The following is a 25,707-nucleotide window of genomic DNA, read 5'->3' as shown; positions in this document are numbered from 1 at the left end:
GATACATTTGCATTTAGAAATATATTTAATTTTGTTTTGAATGGTGTAATAGTCATGAAATGTACTTTTTTACACTCCCATACTGTGTTCTGTTGTCCTTTCAGCTTGGTGAGATACAAAAGCATGCCAATTTAGTGTTCAGGGAACTGGTTTTTAGTTGTTTATTTATGTCATGTAGACCATTACTGCAGTATAATAAAGAAGGTTTGTGTAGTCATTTGGTTATAATACATCACACATTACCACTAATGCTACTCACATGCCAGATATTCATAACCCCAGTAAGATGTCAGAATAAGTATTTACCTTACAAAGAAGTACCAGATTGTTCATTGTCTTTAGCAAAGTAGAAAGAATGATAATGGTCATAATGTAATTTTAAATGTGTCTCCAATGCTTTATTAAGTGTGTGACTTTTACCAGCAGAGTTCAGGACCATGGACTCAGGATTTAAAGTGAAAACCTATGTTCCCCTTATATATGATCTGGAAATCAGAATTCTTAGTCAACTGGTCAAAATTTTTAATAGTATTAAGTACACTGTCATAAATGTATAAAACATGAAGAGTTAGTGTATCAGGATTAATGAAGATGGAATTGCAGCATTTGTTGTTTTGAACCTCACTTATAAGTATTCATTTTTTAAAAGATGAACATTATCATTAACAGTTTTCCCATTTTGTCGTTGGCAACGTTTGTGTATCACCATTTTTGTACCTGAATATCTTGAACATGATATATGTATATTAAAAACTCAACTGAGATAACTTTTATGCAAATTTTCAGAATCATTTAAAAAAAAATCATTGGCCATAAAGTTCTCTGAAGTTCAGATGTTTCACGTGGATCTTAGGAGTTTTCTTCAGTTTTCCCATGGTTAATGCGTGGAAAGTCACAGAAATCCGGATTATACGTGGTATAACTAAGCTTTCAGTGTAACTTTATTCTCTTGGATACTTCAAAAACCACATCACATAAATGATACAAGTTGTTGGTTGTGCAACTGCTGCATAGTTATCAGTTAAATGCAATTTGTTCAGAGTGTAAGAAATTGATATGTAAGGGGAGAGGGATTGTGTCTGTCTGTCCACATGTTTTATACTGTTCACTTTTCATTGAAATTTGATATTGAGGATCTCCACTGAAAGTTTTCAGATAAATTTGATTTTGATCTTTGTTTAAGTCAGGATCACATTTTATGCATTCTTTGCATAAATTCAAAAAATTAATCCATAATTGAGGGGTTTTGTCTGTGTTGGTATGTTTTGTCTGTAAAATTAATTAATAGATTTTGGTTAAATTTGATGTGGGGCATTGAAACTCGAAGTTGTGTGGTAAATGTGATAACCTACTTTAAATGGGTGAAATCAGAGTTTGTTTTCTCAAAAACAGCTCGTTGTACAAGGAACAGGTATGTGATACACAGTACACATCTCTTTAAAATCTACAATTTCAGTTTGAAAGTAATGTATATTTGAAAAAAAAAAAACTATGGAAGTATTGTGTACCCTTTAGCAGTAGACATGTCTATTTTATAAGTTCATAATGATATCTCTGCCTCTAGAATGCACCACAAGGTGATGAGTACAAGTAGTTCAGTATTTTTATGTTATTTCCAAATTAGAAAACCCGTTGCTCTGTAAAAGAGTATCTCTCTGTGATGTCTTGGATGTGAAGCATTTAATGGCTTGCGAGGAAGATTTATTTATATATTCTTGATTAGCTTTTCCAAAGACAGGCTCCATAGTGTGAATTTTAGCACTAACTTCTGCCACAAGAGTTCAGCACAAGTTGAATAAAACAAAACGAAAGAATAGAAACAAAAAAATAAATTGAGTTATGTCAGCAGTAAATGAACATCCAATTCCACAGTGGAATGGAAATTACAATTTTTTAAGAATATGCATACTCCATTCGAGTAGATTTTACTGCTCCTGTTTTAAAATCTTTTTAATTTGTATGCAATACCATATTTTGTTAGGTGGTGCAATGTATGTTGGCACAAAACATGAATATGAGGGAGTTTGTTGGATAAGTTTGTTTTGTGATTAACAAGAGATAATCAAGAGTGTGTAAGTTGTTTCTTAAAACTGTTTTGAAATTAATGGCAGATGCTGAAACACAGAGTGGATGGAATTCGGAGAATCACCTCACATCCTCTTCTTCCGTTATGTAAGTACCATATTCAGCATTGAGAATGTTTTTATCTGTTACTGTTTAAGAATATTTTATCTCAATTCTAACAGTCTGTTTGACCTTCATTATCACATTTAAATCTCTTTACCGTGAATTTCTATAGCATAATGAATTTCACAGTATTGCAACTTGCACTGTTCCTGTTCGTTTTACTTTATTGCTATTAAAAGACAGTCATGTCAAAGTTAATAACCAATATTCTTTGGAATTCAGCATATCATTAAATTAATTAAAATATAAAATATAATGAAATGTAAGAAATTTTCTTTTTCCTTTCTACTAGAGAGCAAAAGGGGGTATTTATTTTTAATTATAGAAATTGAACTATTGTATGTTTAATATGTATGGAACGTTTTCTATGACAGTGATTTGACGAGGAAGGAAGAATGGATTGGTTGGTTGATTGATTGATAAATGGATTGAATTGCTTACTCTGTTGGGGAACTTAAGTTGTCTTAAATTTTTAATATAGTTTTATATGGTATGTTGGACATGTACACAATTTGTGTTATGTTGTTAAATATTAAATTATAGTATTACTGGCTTTTATACAAATAATTTGACTTGTTCTATATCTGGAGGCTGTATTGCAAAATGTGGATTTCTGGAACCAGTAAAAATGAATGAATGAAACAATACCAGAGTGTAAAGAGCATAATTGTGACATTATGGATATGAACCATATTTCATAATGCTGACAGCAGTACATAAAAAATCAAATCAAATTAGGAACTTCATTCACATATTTTAAGCAATATTGAACAAATTTTATGTTGATAGATTTAAATTATTTCTTTGGTTATGAATCTCTAAAGATATCTGACAATGGTTTGTCATTTTACTCAGTCCTGCAGGTAAATGCAAGATTAGTACTTCAGTTAGGATATAATCTTTTCCTTCCAAATCCTCTCCCATTCTTAAGACATCTATCATCCAAGTATTCAGTGCTGCATAGTTTGCAGTAGTGAAGGAATTATAAAATAACCCTTGAAATAAAGATATAACAGCAATGCCAAAGCTTTGGTCTTGTTCCATCCACCCATGACCCCAGAAATGTGTTTTCTTAAGATTCCTGTTATTGTTCGTATCCTCTCTTCTTGTAGGATCTCTAACTAACCAGTTTCCAAATTATTTTCCCACCAAAAATATGCTTACATTTCTGTTGCAACGTCTGAGCTACATGTCCATTGCAATCCATATTTTTTACTAAGAACCGTAGGTGACTTTTATAACTCACAGAATTTCATGCTGTGTAATGTCTTAAATTGCCCACTTACTGCATCCCTCCTTAATCAAAATAATTTTTTGGGCATTCTTTTTTTCAAGCAACTCTAATTCATATCTTCCCTCACAATCTTAAAAAAACAACTGTATGAGGTCAAAGAAGGTGGTCCCATAGATGGCGGGGACGAAGGCGCTCAAGGCTTCTCTCTGCATACTGTTGTATTCCCCTGTAGCCCCTTCTGCCATATGCCAACCAGCCCAGAGTTCTCTTGAGCAAAAATTCTTTGATATGGTTATCATTACCAACATTCCTGTGAATGGGAATGTGTGGATGACTGGAGGGAAATATAGGGAATTATGTTGATGGAGGAAGTGTAACAGATTGAGGGGTATATACAGATTGTCAATGCATGGGTCTTCTTCCATGGCTTCAATACAGAAAAGTCGTTGTTTTGTATATCATCATAACCCCCAAAATACCCTGAACTCATATAGCCAACAAAAAGAAATCACTGAGTAATGCCTTCAAAGAAACATGTTAAATAACAGTAGCAAAACTGAAGATTTCATACAGTTTTAGAACTTAATAATAGTAGGTATTTCCTGAAGTCTTAGAGTCTTGTCATTTTAAAAATAAAATAGTTTCATCATAATTTTGAAAGAACACAGAAGATTACTTTGAGTGCTGAAAAAATGTGCATGAAGTCTCTTTGTAATACTGGTAATCAGAAAACCTTATATTGCATGATGGACATGGCAGTGAGTCATGGTCAAGGACCTACTAATGTGATGTGTTTTGATATAGTCTAATAATTTAAACGCATGAACAAAATTAATGTATAGTAAAACCTGTCGGAAACCAAATCTCAAATACTGAACAGATAGTTTTCTATTTTAGGTGGCTTTCCATTCAGTAGAGGTAATTATCATTCTTGAAGTTGAGACAGATGTTAAAATGTTTTACTGGTTATGTTAATGCTACACCTCTTGAGAATTCAGTCAGAAGTTTCTTCATTTGTTTTATGTGCTCATACTGTTAACTTTTTTGCTTTCTCCCATATTCTTTTCCAGTTTTAAATATTATTAAATGATGGATGGAGTCTAATGTTTAATGCCATCTCCCATGAATAATGCACAAATACAGTTGTTGTGTTTTAAAACGTTTTGGAGACTGGATTCTGCTCCACAGTTCATTGTATAGTAATCTTAAATTGCATAACTTTAGAGATGCTGCATAATGTTTCTCTTCTACTTGTACAATGTAAGAATTATTATGGTGTAGGGAAAAAAAAAGATGCATCATAGAAAATGACATATTTTGAGCCACAGTACTGGTTGTTTTGTTTCAGACCTGACAGGTTCTCAGGATGGTTCAGTACAGATGTGGGAATGGGGCCACATTCAGGCTGTTTCTGTCCCTCGACCACCTGGAACATTTGCTAAAGTAACGAGGGTTCGATTCAGTGAACATGGCAACAAATTTGGTGTTGCTGATGGCGATGGCAACCTCAGTCTGTGGCAAGTTGGTTTAGCAAGCAATGCCAGCCGTCCCTTTTTCGTAAGTTGTACATTACATATTCCAAACTTGACTTCTGCCTGCAAGGAGAGGCCATAATTTTATGAGATTTTAGATTTTCAAGCTGTTGTGGAAGGTTTAGATTATGGTCTTCTCAGTTGTGTAGGTGATATCGGAGATTCTGATGGCGGTGACTGTGATTATTACTGTTTGTTTGGGTTGTGATCCAGTGTAGCCTGCTAGAAATTTACTGATGTTTCAGAGGACCATGTTGACGCTGTCTCCAGTGAAGGAACTGAGTGCAGCATATTCCTCTGATACATAACAAATTCTTACAGGACTACATGACATATATCCCAAAAGATGGTAATTTTCTAGAGCTGTAAAGATTGTTGTCTTCTGGGGTGTGACATGATGTATCTGCTAGAAGTTTACTGAGGTTTTGGAGGACAGTGCCACTTCCATCCTGAGGGTTCAAGTTGGAGACATCATGTTCCTCAGAAACATTCTTAAACTGCTACTGCATGGTGCCACATGCCAGAAGACAGTGACCTCAACAGCTGCTGGTGACTACCAGTGTTTCAAAGTACAGTTGTTGCCTCTGTCTTCAGTGTAGATGTGACTTTTCTACCCTGAAGATGGAGGCAGCATATTCCTCCAAACTGCTGGTAACCACTTGCTAGACTACACGTGTCACAGTTCAGAAGACGGCACCTTAAGATTGCTTGTTCTACTTTTTAATTTAATCTTTGCTTGTAATATTTAAAGGCATAAAGTCTTTTAGTAAAGGTGACCATTAATATATACCGAAAGCAAATTTATATCTGTGGTTTGGCTTATATTCTGTTCTGCACCCTTAAGTTGTGACTGGTTACGCAGCTGTTAAGCAGTATCACACATCCTGTGCATGAGTTTTGTTTTTCCTGTCAAACACAATATTATAACAAACAACTCACATTTCACTTTGCGTAACTGAGTTTATTGGTTGACAGTGTCATATCATGTTCTGGCTCATGGAGCCATCATCAGGCAATACCTGATTAAGTACACAGGTTAAGTGGTTGTGTTTTTATACCGCTTTAAAAATGTATTAAATACTTAAAACTTAAAGAGTCTTAAAATATTAAAAAATGTATATATTAAAATATGTTAATAGGTTAAAATATTATTAAAGTATTGAACCCATGGAAATACCATATCCTAAATATTCTGAGTGGTTGATTCCTTCCATAGTTTAATTGAAATTAATGTATGTGCATATTTTTGTGTCAGGTTCAGTTCTAAACGCTACCTGTTAAAATATATATTTGTATTGCAATTCAGTAGTTTAAGCTTTGTGTTCATGTATGTGTATATGCTACTTGCATGAATAGCATTTATAATTTTTAAGGGATGCATCCTGATGATAGCTCCATGAGCCGAAACATGTTGCAACATTGTACAACCAATGAACTCAGTTAAGCACAGTGAAATGTGAGCGAGTTGTTTGATATACTGTTGTGTTTGACAGGAAAAACAAAACTCATGTATAGTATTAACCTTTAAACACCGGACTTCTGAAATAGTGGTAAGCTTGAGCTGGCTGGAGTTTATTTAAATGCCCGCTGCTGGTGCGCGTTTAAATGCCTGTTGCTGCTCTGTGTTTAAATGTTCGTTCCTGTTAGAGCGCTTAAACAATTTTAAGCATTGTGTTTAAATATGCTGTATCTACCTCAATTTCTATGATAAATGGATGGAATTAACTTTGTTTGTATCAGAAAAGAACATAGTGTCTCATATTATAACGGAGGATTTGAAAATTTTTATACAAAAAGTTATACTCTGTTTTAAATTTTTTCTTTTAATTTCAATGCGTACTGCAAAAATGGTTTCCCAGTTCTTCACAGAGTTGTTCTGCATTATAAATTCGTTTCTGTTTGTAACACTTGACAAATTTTATCAGTCCCTGATGCCATAAAACAGAAGGAAGCAATAAAATCATTTAGCCTTCTGCTAGCACTGCTTACACCCTTCGGATTTTCGAATCTCTTGACTAAAGGACAGAAGAATGAAAGAATGGCTATTCAGAAGAAAGCTAGAGGGGACCCTTCTTCAGTGCTAAGACCTTCCGTTATAGCTGCTAGAGATTATTGCCCTTTCTATGAGCGTGAACAGAAAGTTACATCATGGCTGAGATACAGAGTGCGATCTTTTTTCTGTGCGTTCGTAGTGAAATCAAATACTGTAGTTTTATTTCAGCCTATATATACATCAAGCAGATAACAAAAAAGGTATGTACAGCGAATTTTGCTATATATTTTTAACATTAATCTGCAGAATCTGCAATAAAAGTACTGGCTCGTTGATGAGTTTGGGCGTAACTTACACGTATATTCCTTTTTGCTGTTGTTCACTTAGGTATCATTTTAATTCCTCTACTAGGGCTTTACTCAAGTCTGTCTGGTAATTACCACATTTAAAAATAAATATTTAGGACTGCGTGCGCTTCCACTAGCGGAGTTTAAATGCCAGACTGGTCAGAGTCTGCCAGACTTTGGCCACGGCGACCATCCTCATCACTGGTCTGATTGGGGCACTTTGGACGTTGAAGGTTAACACACAAAGGATGCTTCCTGTTCCAGAGAGACAGAAATCAAATAATTATTCTTATCTGTTGGAGCTTGATATAAGGACATAGACTTTGAATATATGAGATCAACAGTTTTATAATGTGTTCTGAAGTATGAAATCACACCTAATTTTCAAAAGATTAAACTGAAGATTCTAGTATGCATAAATGATGTACATACCTTTTGTAATGCTTCGTGCTTCCACCATTGAAGTTTACTTGGCTGGTGTGTTGGTTTTGTTTATGGTAGGAAGTTAAAATTATATTGAAGTGGAGAGAAATTGCAAGGACCAAGTTTAATGAGAATTGGATGGTTGCTCAGAAAAGTACTGGAAGAGCAGCAAATGGATGGTCAAATAGACACACACACACACACACATCATGATAATGTTAGTAATGGCAGTATTAATATCACAGACATTACTTTGTGTAAAGAGTTAGTGAAATGGACCAAAAATTGCTGTATGCAATTCTGCTGATAGGTAACGGCTTTCAGTGCTTTAGAAGATATTCATAGACATTACTTTATGTAAAGAGTTAGTGAAATGGACCAAAAATTGCTGTATGCAATTCTGCTGATAGGTAATGGCTTTCAGTGCTTTAGAAGACAGTACATGCTGAAATTGTATGATTTTTCTTCCCTTGTTACATTACTGACCAAGAATTTTCACATTTCAGACATACCAGTGTCACAACAAGGTAACCAGTGACTTCGTATTCCTTGGATCTTGCAGTATGATTGCCACAGCTGGTCATAGTTCGGAGAGTAAGAATGTTGCATTGTGGGATTCACTTTTGCCTCAGAAGAAAGCTCTTATAACTGGTATATACTTATTTTTTACTGCCAGTATGTGGTATATGCTTGTAGAGTCATAAACCCTAGGCTTATCAGTTTATATATATATAATTTAACTTGTGAAGGTGTCATTACAAATTGAATCTTTGAATGCTGCAGATACATAAAGAACCAGGGGCACACAGTAGCATAGTTGATTGAGGCACAATGCTACAAGCTGGAAGGTCATTGGTTCAAATCTCAATGAGGTCACTGGATTTTTCAGTTGACATAGCTCTTCCAGCTGCACTATGGCCCCAGGGTTGACTCAGCATCAAACAGAAATGAGTACCAGGAATCTTCCTGGGGGGTAAAGGGCAGCCAGCGTGTAAGTTTGACAACCTCGCTACCATCTGTGAGCCAACTGTCTAGAAAAATGTGGGAGCCTTGATATATCACAACCCTATATGCCTTCATGGCTTGTTACAGGGATAGCTTTACCTTTTACCTTTATATAAAGAACCAAGTTTTTAAATGAAAGTGGTTTCAAATTTTCATTATATTAGTAATTCTTGATTAACTGAGAAACAGTCCCTTGGATAATAAGAAACTCTGCTAGCTGTCTTTATGGGTTTTAGCCCTTTGCTTGCCATGAGCTGATTAGATAAGTATAACATTTCTTTCAGTAGATGGCATCAGGCATGATATACAAATGTTTAGAGGAACAGGCTTTTGTGCTGTCTGTATCTGTGGTTGTTTGAAGATTATATGAAACAGTATTGTGGGGTTTTCTGTGCAGTTGCATTCACCCCCAAGCAGCCTTGGAATTCCTATCAGGTATTTCCTGTGGTGAGGCTTGGCAGTCAGAAGGCTAAAGAAAATTTCTGAGTGTAGAGGACCAGAGAGTAAGAACTGTTAGAAAGAATGCAATAAGTTGATATATGAGAAAATAAACATTCAATGGGTTTTACATAACAATAAATAGGTTTTTTTGTTAAATTGGATTAAATGTGAAAACAGATCAAGAACATTTCCACTTAGACATAGCTTAGATGGGAGGATAATATTAAAATGAATAAAAAAAATTGAATGTGTGGGTGTGTACTGGATTCACTTGCCTCAGGATCACTAGCAGACTTGTGAACATGACTGACTGAGCAAGTGTTAGCTTCTCAGGAATGACTCTGCTTCATGAAGTTAACTCATAACTGTGTTTTTCTTTAATATTGCATTCTGTTTGTATAAAAATTATAAGTGATCACTCTATTCCCTGACACAAACTTTATTTCTATAAGATATAGTTATGTTCACAATATATTGGTCACGTGACCAGCATAAACTACTGGATAAAGTTTGTGTGATGGTATAGTGATGATTTGTAATCTGGGCTCTAACTGCAGTTTAATGGTTGCAGCCTTCTCATGCCACGACCAGGGAGCATCAAGTCTTGTTTATGCACCACAACATCAGTTGGTGATCTCTGCTGGTAAGAAGGGTGATGTCTGCATTGTAGATGTACGTCAGCGACAGCTGCGCCATCGATTCCAGGCACATGAATCTCCCATTAAGTGCCTAGCCATTGACCCTGGTGAGGAGTTCTTTGTGAGTGGCTCAGCTGACGGAGACATCAAGGTAAAAGTAGAATTTATGGATACTGTGAGATGAGTTGAGCCACGTGTGACATTTTGTAACATTCTAGTTTTTATGATGAGGTAGTGTTTGCCCCGACTTAATCCCCAAACTGGAGGGCCACCCATATGGGCTGTAGTTGTGTATTCACTATATTCACAGTTACAGTCTGTGAGATGTCAGTGTTTGCTGTGACAACCACATAAAAATATAGCAATAAATGCTTATTGCTCTTAGAGCAAGGAGCATGCCAGAATAATGCTGTGGAGACTCCTTTCATAGCGGTTAGCCTGGTCTAGTGATGCCGGTAATGTCGTCGCCCTTAAAAGGGCCGGTTGTCCAGCTGCGTCTTCTTTGTAGCGGCCTGGCAATTATGGGCTGGCGAGAGGTCAAGGGAAGCTTTTGCAGTAGCGGGCGGGCCTTGCTAGTCACGGTGGGTTGGCTGGCCAGTGAATCTCCTGCCACTGCAGGCTGGTCTGAGTGCTGGTGGAGTAGACTTGGTGCAGTGCTGTCCTCTTGATGTGAGCGAAGCTGTGACTGATGCTACTGTGTCGGAGGCCCGCATCTTTATACTTATGCCACTAGGCTGCACGCAGACCAGTTGGTGATGGAGCTGCAGTTATGAGCGCTAATTGGATAGTGCTTGTGTGGGTATCCAGAGAGCCAGGTTGTAAAATGCAATGTATGAATATCGCCTGCTCCTGTTATGCTGTGGGAGTTATCTGTTGTCTACTAGAATGTGGCAGGTTTCCACGCCTCCATATCTGGCGGCTGTCTAGTCTATTGTTTCATATATGAAATAGAGGGGGGGGGATTTATTGTGTAGGGGCCCTGGTGTTCCATACAGAAAGTGTCCCTAAAACATTTGAAGTTTTAAAATGAAAATTCAACCTGGTGTTTTTCAGTTGGCATTGACAGTATTTGAATGAATAATTCTGACGAGCACTTACAGAATGGGGTTGAATGCAGCTAAAAATATCTGGTATTTCAGCTGAATCTGACATTAAATATTGGCGTTTTTCTCATGTCATCATGCCACCCCCCCCTCAACCACTGATCTGCATAAAATTTGTTAGATATAACCTCACAATTTCACACTACCACTGTGTTTGTAATTGTTGACTTATAAACAATATTTCATGCATAATATGTAGACATATGTCTACTACCAGGTTCATTAACCATCATTAGAGTTCAGGCAGCCGCTATTTTGTCGCCAAACATATTTCCTTGACAGAAGTTGAATTTCAAAACATAGCTTCTGTGGTGCTAGTCTCAACTCCCACCTGACACATTAGTGTATTACCAATTGTAGGAAATTAGAAAGTATGATGTTAATAGGGGTTCTAATGGCATAACATCTGTACCAAAATTTTCCAGAATTTGAAATTGGGGGACCCATAGTCACACTGATAGCTTGGTGTTCCTACAACTGTTCTTGTTAATGAAGGAAAATAGGCAAACAGCATTTATATCTTGAGAACGATTCCTGCTAAAATGTTTGGTTAAAGGTACTCGAAAGAAAATAAACTGACAAATTATGTAGTGCTATTATTTTAGCCTACTTCCTTTCCTTTAGGGAAAAAGGGTTATAAGATCACTGTTCTGTCTCTCTGTCCCTTATATCAACTTTTGAACCAGCTGATCAGTCTCCACAGAATTCAGTGTGAATATTATGCCATTAAAAAACATGCCATTGTTTGATATATTGGGTTTTTGGACTTTATCCATCGTCCTGGTTTTTAAGATAACAAATAAAAACACGACGTTTCGGAAACTGGATCTGTTTCCGTCCTCAGGTGAAGGAAAACACCTACTCAGTTGGGTCCGTTAGAAATAGCTAGCCTCAATCACTGGACCAACTGAGTAGGTGTTTTCCTTCACCTGAGGACGGAAACAGATCCAGTTTCCGAAACGTCGTGTTTTTATTTGTTATCTTAAAAACCAGGACGATGGATAAAGTCCGAAAACCCAATATATCAGTGTGTTATACACCATCGTCAGAATCCTATAGTAACTACATGCCATTGTTTGCTTTTTAATTTCCTACAATCTCTAATGACAACATGGCAGCTGCCCAAACTTGTGAGGTGAGAGTTTTGCCAGAACCATGTAATTTAGTGTCCTGAAGTAATGTATTCAGCTTTTATTAGAGTTCTTTTTTGTTGTTATTATTGTTTTATTTTCAAGATTGTAAAATAAATTGGTGGCCATGCAAAAATTGTTTGTTTTTCAGTTTTGTGACTATAACAAAGGAGCCATAGATGGTGAGCACATGAAATTTAGTATGGAGATAGGTCATAAACATGGTGACAGCATGAAACTTCAAGGTTCAGAGTTCATTTAATCATAAGCTGTACTTTAATAATAAGTTCTTCACAACAGTAAAATAAAACTGTGCTATTAATAGTAATAGATCTGCAGGACTATAAATCTGTGCAAGAAAGCTTTATAAGGTCTCCTTGTATTCTGCTTTAATTCATAATGTCATAGGTTCTATTCATAATTTTGTAATGACTGATACAGTGCGTTCAGTTAAAGAGGAAACTTCGCAACACCACTGACCCGGTCCAACATTCCTCGCAGATTGCTACTATTACTGCTGATAGTGAAATGAGTCATTAGCACCGATAAACACGTGCCGTTACAGTTACAGTAGCAATCTGTGAGGAATGTTGGGCCCGGTCAATGGTGTTGTGAAGTTTCCTCCTTGATTGAACACCCTGTACTATTCCTCATGTTCTAGCTTGCTTAATCTATCAATATTAAATTGTTGGCAATGTCCATTTAACCATTTTTCTCCCACGTTTTCAAGCATTGGCATAACATATGGATCAGAGATTTTTAACAGGTTTGCCATACTCATTACAGTTTTCCTCAGTAAATAGGCCACTACTCATTCAGAATTTAAACATTCAGAGAACAGTGTTGGTGTGAGGGAAAAGAATTAGTCTAGAAACAAGTATGTTAGGAATTGGCCCATTGGACACGCTAGACAGACTTGAAGTTGGTCTTGGAAGGGTTAGTAGTTGAAAGATTTACTGAGCTGTGTCATATTACAGTTATCTCCTCCAGAGAATTGGGTTTTATTTACATTTGAGTCTCTTTTCATATTGATAACAATGTGGATCCCTGCATATGTGAAAACTTGAAATAAAACCATAAGCAGCATTAATGGTAAGTGCTATTAACAAACATTTGATGTGATTAAGGAGACATACAAGCCTGAAGACTGGAAGTCATTCTGTTGTTGACAGGTGTGGGGCCTCTCTGTTCACACGGCTCTGTATTCCTTTGCTGGCGAGCATGCCCGTTCAAGTTTCTTCAAGAATATTGGGCAGGGTGTGACACAGCTTCATGTTGACTCAGCTTCAAGGCTGTTCTCCTGTGGTGCTGATGGATCCATGAAAGTGCGACAGCTACCCGAAAGAGATTTGGCAGTACAGACTTTGTACTAGGTGAAAATACTGACATTGCAATACTAGTAGTGTTACAAGTATTCAGACTTCCATTTTCTGATAGTAGCCAATTACTCTTGAGAGTTAATTAAGACTTGACAGTAAGAATTGTTGCTGCATGAGAACTGTTCAGTGTAGAGTGATGTGTTGGATTTTAAGCATGTGGAGAGTATTGATTTCTGAGATGTGATACTGTGTAGTCTAGTAGAAGTTCACCAACATGTCAGAGGAACATACTACCTCCATCTTCCAAGCAAGCTGCTTGTTGCTTGTTTGGCTTACTTTTTGACCCTGAAGATGGAGGTAGTACATGACCTCAAAATGTTGGTGAGCTTCAATCAAACTATGTAGCGTCACATACCAGGAGACAGTGCTCTTCATAACCACCAATGTGGGAACCTGAAGTCCAGCGTTTTGGCATGTGTTTTGCAAGAGGAATGAATCAGTATGGCATTGTTATGAAATCTTGATTTTGCTTCCTGGGCGTCTTTAAAAATATATTTTTCTTATAATATATGCCTTAATGGTGATTTCAAAGCACCCTTCTTATATGGTTCATAGTTGTCTCTGGTATGAAGGTTGTTGTACATGTTATTACAAAGAATGAATTCAGTTATCCCTCAAAGAAATTTCATACTAAACAGCAGCATTTGTACTGTGACCTTAGATGAGTTTCGTTTGGTTTTTATTTTAATCTGCAAAACCTTAAAGAATGATGAGAACGTGACGTAAATAGCGATGATCATTGAACACCAAATCCTCTACAATCTGTTGTAATCCTCATGCTTTATAACGCAGTCATCTAATCAAAATACAAAGGAAAATTTGCTTGGTTGTAATAGTATGGAAGGTCTTGTTATAATAAGATATTACACAATGTATTATTAGAATCTTTTATTAATCCCCATTATAATTTTACTTGTTTATTTAAAGAGGAAGAATATATATAGTCATAAGATTGAGGTATGGTATCTTGTGTAAATGTAAGATGTCTTGCAGCAAAGTTCTGTAATTAATGTGTTATAGAAAGGGCCTAGTCTACACAAAATACATTTATAATATAATCTTATTGCATCATGTATACAAGAGAATGTTACGAACTTTGAGTGCAGCAGGTATGAAAGGTATAATTATTGTTGATGTTTAACCAATGAATTTACTGCTGCCATTGGAAGTGCAGCTGAAACACCATGGCAAATTCAGTCAGGTCATGATGTAGGTATATTGGCTTGTGATTGAATCAGAAATGTTAGGAACTTATCAGGCATTAGCAAGCAATGATCATAATTGAATTAAGAATCCCATGGGTTGAACTCTCAATCAAATGAGAGGTACAAGCAGTGAGTTAACCTCTACCAGTGTGCTGTGAATATTCATTTCACTTGTAGTGATCTTGAAGGTGCGGTGAGATCCAGTCTTCTCATCTCGAACAATTTCTGTATTATGTTGCTGATCTTCTCTTAGCACATTATGCTTCTGTAAATGTGTGCAGATTTATCTATGTATTATGAAATGGGAGGCTACCTGCGTTTGGAATTAGCAGTTTTGTTGTACTGATGATGTGTTGGCCTTCTGCAGCTCTTGGCCTTAAGACAGGGATTCAGCTTAGCTAATTATAATATCAAGCAGACGACTGAAACATTCCAGTGTATGAATGTGATATTTATGTGGTAGTGGTGCCAAAGTCATGATTATCATCATTTTGTGAATAAGATATTTTATTGATTTTCTTGTGGTCCAGTTTCCAAATGACTCTTTCCATTTAACATTGTTTCTATGAGATGTTTTAACCAGAAGTCATCATCACAGAGTTGTCATTAATAATTTATTACCCACAGTTGTTATCAGAGATTTTATTTTAAGTGTTTTACAGTATTTTAAAAACAAGTCATGCTTAATGTAAATTGTCAGTATATAATGTAAATTTGTAAATATTTAGAGTACAACTTTATGTTCTAAGACAAATGAAAGAGAAGTCAAATGTTGAACATATCCATTTCTTTTATAAATTTTGTCTTTGATTTTACTGAGTGAAATTTAAAACTCGTGTGGAAGGGATGAGCGAGTGCTGCATACTATTGTTACTTGAGTCTTTGGCAACAGTATCACATGGAAACTGATCATGAGATAACTTTGATAATTTATAAAAATATTTGGATTAATTTTACATTAAGAAACTGGACTCTGTTTGTTTTTGCAGTACTTGTATTTTTATACATTATCAGTGTTATATAGACAGAGGGGCAATAGAGAGGCAGTTTCTTCACACCTAGCAGAACAAAGTACTGAAAAATATTGTTATACCATGTATATTATGGTACACTTCCTAAAATTTGTTGATATTTGTGGTATATATTTGTATGACCCAGACAGATGTTAGATATATTGCAGAATGGATACTTGAAATTAGTCTGCATATCTAACTCTTCCTGGTTTGTGTAGAGTGATGTTGGTCATTTGTGGCATCAAACAGTGAAATGATTTTAAGTGCTGTAGAGGTACACTAGTGCTGACTTGCTGACTGTGTTCTAAACTCAAAACAGTAAGTTGATGCCACATATGCAGTCATACCATGTTGTTGTTGATAAATTGTAAATATTCTATAAAAATCACTCATACACACACTACTTTATGAGGACAATACTAAGTTTGAAAAATATAAATTATATGAAGTCTGTATTACTCAGTTGTTAGGAACTATTTTCTGTGTCTTTCCAAATGTAAATTGCCCCGTACTTAGTGGTAAAGTTTATTAGTTCATTGAGCTCAACTTTTGGTTGTGATGTGGTTTACTGGCAAAGTGCTAACATGTCAGACATTGTTCATGTTATTTGGCTGACTGCAGTGTTGAGTTAGGAAACAAAGTTGTGCTCAATGAAACAAGCTGCTACTGCCTTCATCTGTTGTTGTTTCCCTTTTTTCTTCTGAGAATGAAATAATTTACATAATGCTCTTGGTTAGTTCCCATCTTATTTACTGTGTATTTAAATGAGGTATGTCAACTGAAATGAAGACCTTATGTTCAACAGGGACGCTGTTTTTCTGTTTTGTAGTTGAGAACCTTTAGTATTTTGGTTCTGGCTCAGAGGTTATTAATGCAATGGGAAAGGGAAATATTTATGATTCTAGTTTAATGATATTCTGATTTAGTGTTCAAAGATTGTTCCTCAAGTGCTCTGGTGTTTCCTCTAGTTGTCCATATTTGAGATCCTTCCCACAGTAAATAATATAATCTTCCATGTTCCTAATATGTCCCAGCCCCTCCCTTCAACTTGGTAGCTCCCGTCTCCCATTCTCGTTCTTCACTGTCTGTGGGAAATTATGATATAATTATATATATACACACTGGATGTAAATATATACGCAACACACCAGAATGTACGATGCTGCAGCAATTAAATAAAGACCCACTATGATATATGTGTGTTCATAAACTCAGTTTGCAATTTCTTAAAGACCGTGTGATGCACTGATTTTTCTCTTGGACTTTGTCCATCATCCCAGTTTGCTTTAAACCACCACATTTCAAAAAATGGGCTCTGTATCTGTCATTAGGTGAACAGAAAACATACTCTTTATTCATGTCACTGATTCAACCATCTAACATGCAACACATCTTTCTAAAACTTATTTAAATGTTTCTCCCCATCACGCTACATATGAGTATTTCGACCAACACTGATCATCAAATTGTTAGTGAAAATTGCTGTACTTCCATTTTGTAGTTTCACTATTTGCTATATGGTCCCATCAATGCACTTGTATGTCTGTAACATGTATCAATATTGTATGTTAGTATCTTTGTATATAATGTGTACAAAAATACTACACAAGATATTAATAAATCTTACAGATACACAGGTGCATAGATAAGGTATAAATTCTAAAGTTTGACAGCTTATGATTGGTGATACAAGATCAATTAATATAAATTTAATAAAATGTTATAAAAAACATTACATAGAATCTGAATATAAGTACACTATAAGAAATGGTGGTGTGATTAATGACACAGATCTACATTACTCATGGACAGACGTAGGATTCCTTTAAGAGTCCAAACACAACTTGGATAAATGGCCATTAGGAACTGAAGTGATGAAACATATGCAGAAGGGTAGGCAAGGAAGGGCACAAAAAAGGTGATTATGGAAAAATAGGGAATAATACAGAAGGCTTCATCATAACATGATGATGATGATTCAGATGGCTGTCCAACTAGCAGCATACGGTCTGCCAGTTGTTTTTCTTTTCAGCCCATGAGATTATTCTCCCATTTCACAAACATGTATTAACTGTTTTCTCTTTAAAAATGGAGGCAAGTCTTCTTGAAAACTTTAGCAAAAGTATTTACTAAATATTCTACATAATTTTTCAGTTTATTTAACGCAAAATTTAATAAATAAATTAGTAAAGTATGGAATCAGCGTGACTCCAAGAACATATGCAATATTTATATGGTCTGGAAGATCTTTAGCGATGATTTTTAAGCATCATCAACCTGGCAACTTTTAATTTGAATGTTTTGTGCTTGTGCTTCATAAATCTGATTATTGCAGGGAAGATATTTATGTCTGTATGTTGGAAAGAATATTTTTTTAATTATGCAGCCTGCAGTGGCTTCTTGGAGTAGGGATAGTATATTTGGTATAGTGAATAGCTTGGGCTGGAGGACTGAGGGGGTCAGAGTTTGAGTCCCAGCAGGGCCAAGAATTTTCTCTTCTCCACGTCATCCAGACTGGCTCTGGGGTGCGCTCAACCTCCTATCAAATGGGTACCAGGGGCTCTTTCCCTGAGGGTAAAGTGGCCGGCGCGTGAAGCTGACCACTCACCTACAGCTAGTACCGAGGTCAAGAAAACGTGGATTTATACATCTACCCCCACCTCCCCATATGCCTTCATAGTGTAGTGCTTAATTAATTAAGCACAAGGGACAACTTTTACAGTGGCTTCTTACTGGTTCTTAGTTGGACAGCTCTGACCTACCCTACTGGAGATGTCAGTTAATGATTAAACTATGGCAAAGTTTTAGGATGTTATAGAAAGAGCAGCAGTAAAAGAGGTTGTTCCTTTGGACAGAGTTTCTGAACTCTGTCAGTTGTCAAGGTATTCTGAATGGAAGACAGTGTTATCAGAAATAAATCTGGTTTCAGGTATGTTGTGTTCTGTTTGGAATACTTTGGCAGTAGACACACTCAGAAACCCAGCAAGGCCAATTATAGCATACTATCATCAAATCAATTTAAATCTTGTCAGTCGCAGAGATTTACAGATATCATCATCAACAACAAGAAGGTTTGGATGTCTTGATCCATATCATTCCTATAGAAAATAGGTTAAATTTGCAGCGTAACTTTTGGTGTCCATTGGTACTCGAGGTGTATTGTCCATCAATTCTTTTCGAATGTGTTCAGGTGTCACTCTTGCAGCACAATGAATCCAATTGTCTGTTATTCTGAATTCTGCTATTTAAATTAAACATATTTCATTCATTTTTAATGTGATCCTTCAATGTGTATCCTGCCATATTCTTAGGAAATTTGATTTCTGCTGTTTCTATCTTTTGCCTCTACTTTTTTTTTCATTGTCCATGTTTCAAAGCTGTATTAATGTTGGGAATGGCCATAGTTGTATAGAAGTTAATCTTTTTTCTTCCTTTATATTTTTATTCAACACATCACCTCAGGTGTCAATTTCATGTTTGTATCTTGTGTCAAAAAATCATTCTAGTTAGGGAAGACGGGGACACTTAGAATGTTATCTGGAATATTCTGAGAGTAGAAAAAATGTCTGCATCTGTAAATCTCCTCTACATATGACCCCACCATACACAGTACAGAACTCATTAGTGCTCTGATGAACAGGATTATAAGAACTGGATCAGAGATGGTTGGAAGGATGACAACCTTTCTGAGGTACAGCAGCAGCAGTTTCCTGAAGGAAGTAGGGAAGAGAATGAAAGTCATAAAAACCAGCATAATGATCTGATAGGGGGCACGTGATAGCATACTTGGTTGAGGACTATGCTACAAGCCGGAAGGTCGCAGGTTCAAATCCCGACGAGGTCATTGGATTTTTTAATTGATCTAATCCTTCCAGCCGCACTATGGCCCAGGGGATCGACTCAGCCTCTAACAGAAATGAGTACCAGGAATATTCTTGGAATGTTCTTCAGGGCTGACAACCTTGCTGCCGTCTGTGAGCCGATTTTCTAGAAAATGTGGGAACCTCAACATCTCTCAACCCTAAGGGATTCCATGGCCTGTTACAAGGATACCTTTACTTTTTACTTTTTCTTTTATAATGATTTGATATAGGGACCTTCTGAATGCAAAGGAAATACATCATGTTTCATATTTCAGAGGGTGTATGTGATACACTTGACTGAATAGAACTTTTCAAGCCTGAAAATGGAGACTGTTTATTCTGAAATGTCAGTAAACTTCTGAATGCTGAACATCATATCCCAGGTGACTGTAATCTTAAGGGTCCAAGATTCAGCCAAGACAGAAAGCAGGTGCTTGGTATTCACTTGTTTGGCTTACTGTCTGATCTTGAAGATGGATGCAGTATGTTCCTCTGAAATGTTCATAAATGTCTGCCAGACTACATGGCATCATATCCCAGAGTGTCAAGGACTAAGCCAAGCAAGGAGGCTCTGAAGATTGAAGCAGTACTTCCCTCAAAATTTGGCCGCACCATAGCTCAAGCAGTTAGTTGCTAAATTTCCACTGCAGTGGCACGGGTTTGATCTCAGGGTCTGATCAAGTGGGATTTGTGGTGGACAAAGTGGCGCTGAGGCGGGTTTTCTCGGAGTACTTTGGTTTCTCCTGCCAATCTTCATTCCACCAAATTCTCCATCATCATAATCACCCAGGGCAGGCTACAATAGGATCACAGTCCTTACATATAGCTAAATAATTTTTTACTTATAATTAAAAGGGTTTAGTCCTCTCTTCATAATTAACAGTATAGCATGCGGTAGCATAGTTGGTTGAGGGGCTATGCTACAAGCCGAAAGGTCGCGGGTTCAAGTCCTGATGAGGTCATTGGATTTTTTCAGTTGACCTAATCCTTCCAGCGACACTATGGCCCTGGGGCCGAACAGAAATGAGTACCAGGAATTAATAAAATAATTTTCCTGGGGAGTAAAGCGCGGTCGGCGTGTAAGGCTGACAACGTTACCGCCATCTTTGAGCCAATTGTCTACATACNGCCGAAAGGTCGCGGGTTCAAGTCCTGATGAGGTCATTGGATTTTTTCAGTTGACCTAATCCTTCCAGCGACACTATGGCCCTGGGGCCGAACAGAAATGAGTACCAGGAATTAATAAAATAATTTTCCTGGGGAGTAAAGTGTGGCCGGCGTGTAAGGCTGACAACTTTACCGCCATCTTTGAGCCGATTGTCTACATACTGTGGGACCCTCAATGTCTCACAACCCTATGGTCCTTCATGGCCTGTTACAGGGATAGCTTCACTGTTACTTTTACCAAATGATACACAAGAAGAGTTACAAGTGAAATGGCATCCTTCTAAGTTTCCAGGGTTTGAATCCACAAGTTTTAAATTAATGACCAAGTGACTGTAAAATGGTCCTTTTCCAAATTTTTCTTCACTCACATCAAATTCTGTGTTTGTCCTGGAACTCACACTGCAGAGTGGCGTCATAGTGTCATTCCTTAATATACTTGAGGCTCAAGTCCAGGGTTCTTCAGAAGTGAACCTATGTAAAATAAATTGTTTCCTTTGATAATGGTGTGGGTCTCCAGCATCAATTTTATCATTGATGTGAACGTGGGTGATTTCAGTGTATTTTTATGCACAGATTACAAAGCTGCTTTTGAAAATGTTGGTCACTGACCATTTTATTTGGAAAACTAATTTTTTATTTTTTTTAGAATACAAAGATGGGTAACATGTAACAAAGTTTCAGTCCCAAGAGTGGCAAGCATGTAGCCATTGCTTAATGTCACTCAGCCATTAGTCAGAAAATTGTCATGTCAAGAACCACAATATTGTACCCAGGCAGCTACTTTATGGTTTGTATATTAAGTTCTGAGCCTTTCCCTTGAAAGTGGTAGGCGGTACAAAGTTTGTAAGCTAAGATTGAAGTTCAGTTTTCTTGTACAGTATAATTTAATAGTATTACAGTTGTTCCAGATCAGTGGTTCCCAGCCCCTTAGTCTGAGATTTAAGTCCACAGATGGTGCTACAGTTTTAAATATTTTCTTTTAACTCTCACTGAATTAGCTTGGTCTCAAGTGAATAACTTGAAGTCACCACTAAGGGCGGGTGGTTGGAGGGCAGAGGTGTCCCGAATTTTTTTTCTTTTTGATCCCATGTGGATTTTAATAAAACCCGCTTAGGTGAGTGTCTTAATGAGCAGCCGCAAAAAAAAAGCAAAAAATCTTCCCTCACCCTGGTCCCTCCCTCTATCTCTCCCTCCTCCTTTACCCTATCTCCTAACTTCTTTCCATTTCTATTTTCACAAAAATCCTACTGGTTTTGAACCAGGGACCTTCTGAACACTAAGCTGATGTCTTACCCCTAGACCACCAGCACCACTGAAATTTGTTTTGTCTTCCTCTTAAGCTACATCTTCGGTTATAATTCCAGAAAAATCAATTCACTTACTTTCTAAATCACAAAACTATACTTGGTCTCGAACCTTCGAACTCGTGTTCACTATGCCGGTGTTTTACGAATAGGCCACCAATGCAACGGAAATTTTTGACCTTTGATCTCCCTCTTATGTTACATTTCGCTATATAATTCCGTAAAAATCTCATTACAAAAATTTTTCTATTTTCGAACCACGAACCTTATATTTACAACGCCAGTGCCTTGCCTCTAGACCACCAGAACATGTATGCCATAGCTGTCTGCGATCATCCTTATATTATACGACTTGGTTTATAGCTGCAGAAAAATCGTATTTATTTATTCACTTTTCAATTTCTATTGACAAAAGACACAGTGGTCTAGAACCCGGTACCTTCCCAATACTATGCCAATGTCTTTCCCACGTACCACCAGATCTATACAAATTTGTTACCTTCACCTTCCTCATATAGTACCACTTACTTCCTATATGCACAAATTTCTTACATTCTTTTTTTCACAAAAATAGTCATGTCTTCCAACCACATAACTTCTAAACCATAGACCTTACCTCTAGACCACCGGCCACCCTTGATATTACTCAGCTATTTAACCTTCAAACGCCGGACTTCTGAAATGGTGGTAAGCTTTGGCTGGCCGGAGTTTATTTAAACAATCTAAATTTTTCTGAATTTGTCTTACTAGCTTGCTTAGTATTTTCCTTAAGAAGCACACAACACAAGGTCTAGTGGTTTTTATTTTTTTAAGTCTTAACTGTTTATTTATTGTACTTAAATTATATAGATCTAAATTTGTGCTATAAAAAGGTTAGTAATGTAGGATAAGGTCTGCAGCCCTGTCTGCCATTGCAATGAGAAGAGAGTTAGGATGGCCTGAAATGGGCGTTGGCATTATACTGGCATCCATGACTCGGAGACCATGCACACCTCGCACTCTGTAATGGCAAATATAACAGCATACTTTAACCAACAGTAAATGGTATGTTTCATGAATGTCTAAATGCTGATATTTCAGGAAGCTTCAGTTTTAATTAAATTCATTATGAATGAGAAAGTGTGCCCCTGTTACTTTTCTAAGATAAATGTAGCATAGCCACAAGTAAAACTTAAAAATTTGTCAGCTTTATATTTTAAATAGATGATTGCTGTCTTCTTGGATATGATGCCATGTAGCGAGGCAACAAGTTACTCCAAAATTACATTGTGTTATATCTCAGAAGACAATAAATTTCATGTATGAGGCTCTTGCAGCAGTGTTTATGAAGAGTTCTATCTTCTGGAATAAAAGGCCATTTTGTCCACTGAAAGTCAACTGTCATTTCAAAGGAACGTGTCACCTCCATCACCCTCAAGATTGAGGTGATATGTACCTCCAAAACGTTGGTTGATTCTGAATGGATTACATAGCATTATATCCCAGAAGAAAGAACTCTTCAATAATTTTCATAGTCACCATCGTGAGAACCCCAAATCTTAACTTTTCTTCTATCTCAAACAGGTGGTTGATAGGTTATCTGAGTGCCAGTTCAGGTGTTATGTGCAATTTAAAAGTGATAAAATGTATGTGTTTTAATGAAAACAATTGGTGTGGTGCACTGTTTCAGTAATGGCATTGAATCATGGAGATAAATGATGTTATACACTGTGGAGTGATTGCCACTGCTGAAATTTAGGTTAGTATAAGAAGGTAGTGGATTTATAGTCATCAGTTATGACAATTCTTGTGCTTTCAGTTTCGTCACATGGATGTATGAGTAAATATCTACTTTGTTGACAGTGGTGTTTCACAACATTGCTCCATCCAGTAGTAGAAATCCATAGTTCTGAAAACAAGTTTTGAATGAGACAGAGTAGTTATCATTTTACAAAATGATAGTATGTTTTTGGGAGAAGGGGGCCAAAGTTTCTGATGCTCACCGTGTTATGTTTTGATTCAGGATTCACTATTCTGGACCCAAATTCATCGACATACTATGATAAAGAGGCACACAAATACCTCAGCATTGGATCGACAACAGCTGTGTCATCATAAGGACTTCCCATCTTGCAGGTACCACCAGGATGATAGCCCGTGATAGCTGCAGTACGAATTATGCATTCCAGATAGGCCAGGTTTTGTGGATCCACTTCCAAGTGTTTGCATTCGTCCAGCTGAGGGAGGTGGAGTTTGGCCCCTAGACGCTGGAAGGGTTGACTTGTAGACAAATGTATAGCCAGTTTCACAGCTGTAAGGAACATAGGTTTAAGATTTTCATTTTATCTTTGTTGCTTCTGTGCATAACTCTGTAGGTATTGCTAAAGATATCTGAAAAGTCTGTCATTTTATACACTTTTTATTTCAAGACTGAAGAATATAAGATCTAAACGTTTCTGACAATGGTACATTAATACAAATATTACGTTTCTGAACATTATCTATAGTCCCATTTTTATTTAAGAACGCAAGGTTTCAGAGACTGGATTATGTCTCCATCTTCAGGTAAAATCTATTCAGTTGACTCTGTAATGAAGCCACTGAGAAGCAATTGTCCTTCATCAGATACAATATACAAGAGCATTGTCATTATCCTATGGTATTTCCGAGAAATTCAGATGCACTGTAAAGTGTTTCCATGCCAGGACCATTTTCAAAACTAGACACACACTTCACGGGACATTGATGAAGACTGGACCAGTTAGAAATGGCCAACAGATGAAGCAGTGTGTGTACAGCATCCCATGTGATTGTGGCAGATGTTACATTAGCAGAACAAGCAGACCTTTAGAGGTACGCATATAACCTGATACAGAGTCTGCTTCAAAAATCAAAATGAGCCCAATGTGTATAAAGAAGGCCATAAAATATGTTGTAATGAAGTGAATGTCTTGCAGATTGAACCAAATACCACATACAGGAAATATGAGGAATCTGCCCACATGTCTCTGCTGGAAAATCCAATCATTCAACCCAGTTTGGACACCTCTCCCATCTGGACTCCCGTTATCACAGCAGAAATAAAAAAACAACTCCGTCCAGTGTAGATTAAGTGCGAAAATTTGTGGGTGTGTTGATGCCATATGGAGAATTTGTTTCTCCAATGATGATTTCTACTCTGCTACTTCTCTGGTGCAAGGCCTCATGTTTTCTTAGCTCTCGCAGATAGTTTGTGCTGTGTTTGGCTTGTATACCCCATCCTGGTGCTGGCACAGTTGTCCGGAGATAGGGACTAACTCTATCGATTGGGCCAAACTGAGTAGGTTTTACCTGAAGTCAGAGACAGAATCCAGTCTCCAAAACACTGTGTTTTTAAACAAAAACAGGATGATGGATAATGTCCAGAAACATAATATTTGTAATAAATAATATTGTAACATGTTGCGCAATGGAGAACCCCTCCCTACCCAGCAGCAACGTGGCAACTCAGGCCACAGGCGCGTGGCGGTAACGTAGCGCTCCCTCCCACCCCTCCGCGGTGACGTAACGCGCAACGCTACGTACACGTAATCAACTTCCTACTGTGACGTGGAATGCAACAGGCACCACTGCGGCTATATAAGGAAACTGCACAGCAGCTACCAGTTAGTTGTAACCTGGCCATCGCCGAAGACAGTTCATAGTTGTACTGTAACAGTCGCCGAGTCGAGTTGTACCGAGGCCATCGCCGAAGATAGTTCCGAGCAAGCCTACGAGCGAGTGTG

At 37.1% G+C, this 25,707-nt stretch overlaps 2 protein-coding genes across 3 annotated transcripts in view; one reads left to right on the top strand and one right to left on the bottom strand.

Annotated features, from left to right (window-relative positions):
* The window catches only part of LOC111873299 (dmX-like protein 2), a 196,670-nt gene extending 179,830 nt beyond the window's left edge, over positions 1 to 16,840 (top strand). For both annotated transcript variants that reach the window (XM_023867896.2, XM_023867897.2), the window contains exons 53-57: positions 2,112 to 2,172; positions 4,770 to 4,978; positions 8,223 to 8,367; positions 9,734 to 9,951; positions 13,206 to 16,840. In XM_023867896.2, the coding sequence (XP_023723664.1) occupies positions 2,112 to 2,172; positions 4,770 to 4,978; positions 8,223 to 8,367; positions 9,734 to 9,951; positions 13,206 to 13,406 (834 nt within the window). In that variant the 3' untranslated portion in view covers positions 13,407 to 16,840. The remainder of the gene's footprint in view (positions 1 to 2,111; positions 2,173 to 4,769; positions 4,979 to 8,222; positions 8,368 to 9,733; positions 9,952 to 13,205) is intronic.
* A 5,660-nt stretch (positions 16,841 to 22,500) lies between these two features.
* Positions 22,501 to 24,680, bottom strand: LOC111873295 (neither inactivation nor afterpotential protein G-like). Its single transcript, XM_023867891.2, has 2 exons — positions 24,026 to 24,680; positions 22,501 to 22,964 (listed from the first exon to the last, which is right to left on the bottom strand). The coding sequence occupies exons 1-2, from the start codon at positions 24,265 to 24,267 to the stop codon at positions 22,838 to 22,840; spliced, it is 369 nt and encodes a 122-aa protein (XP_023723659.2). The 5' UTR covers positions 24,268 to 24,680; the 3' UTR covers positions 22,501 to 22,837.
* Between the last annotated feature and the right edge of the window lie 1,027 nt (positions 24,681 to 25,707).

This window comes from Cryptotermes secundus, unplaced genomic scaffold (assembly GCF_002891405.2).
Source record: "Cryptotermes secundus unplaced genomic scaffold, Csec_1.0 scaffold167, whole genome shotgun sequence".
NCBI classification, from domain to species: Eukaryota; Metazoa; Arthropoda; class Insecta; order Blattodea; family Kalotermitidae; genus Cryptotermes; species Cryptotermes secundus.
The sequence above is the reverse complement of the archived record's forward strand: the minus strand, read 5'-3'. Positions and strand labels throughout refer to the sequence as shown.

Excerpts from the sequence above, each read along its gene's own strand:
- LOC111873295 (XM_023867891.2), bottom strand. The coding sequence starts at position 24,267 with ATGTTCCTTACAGCTGTGAAACTGGCTATACATTTGTCTACAAGTCAA. Across the intron at positions 22,965-24,025 it reads GTTGTCGATCCAATGCTGAG|AGTGCGAGGTGTGCATGGTC; the intron begins GTATTTGTGTGC and ends TTGCCATTACAG.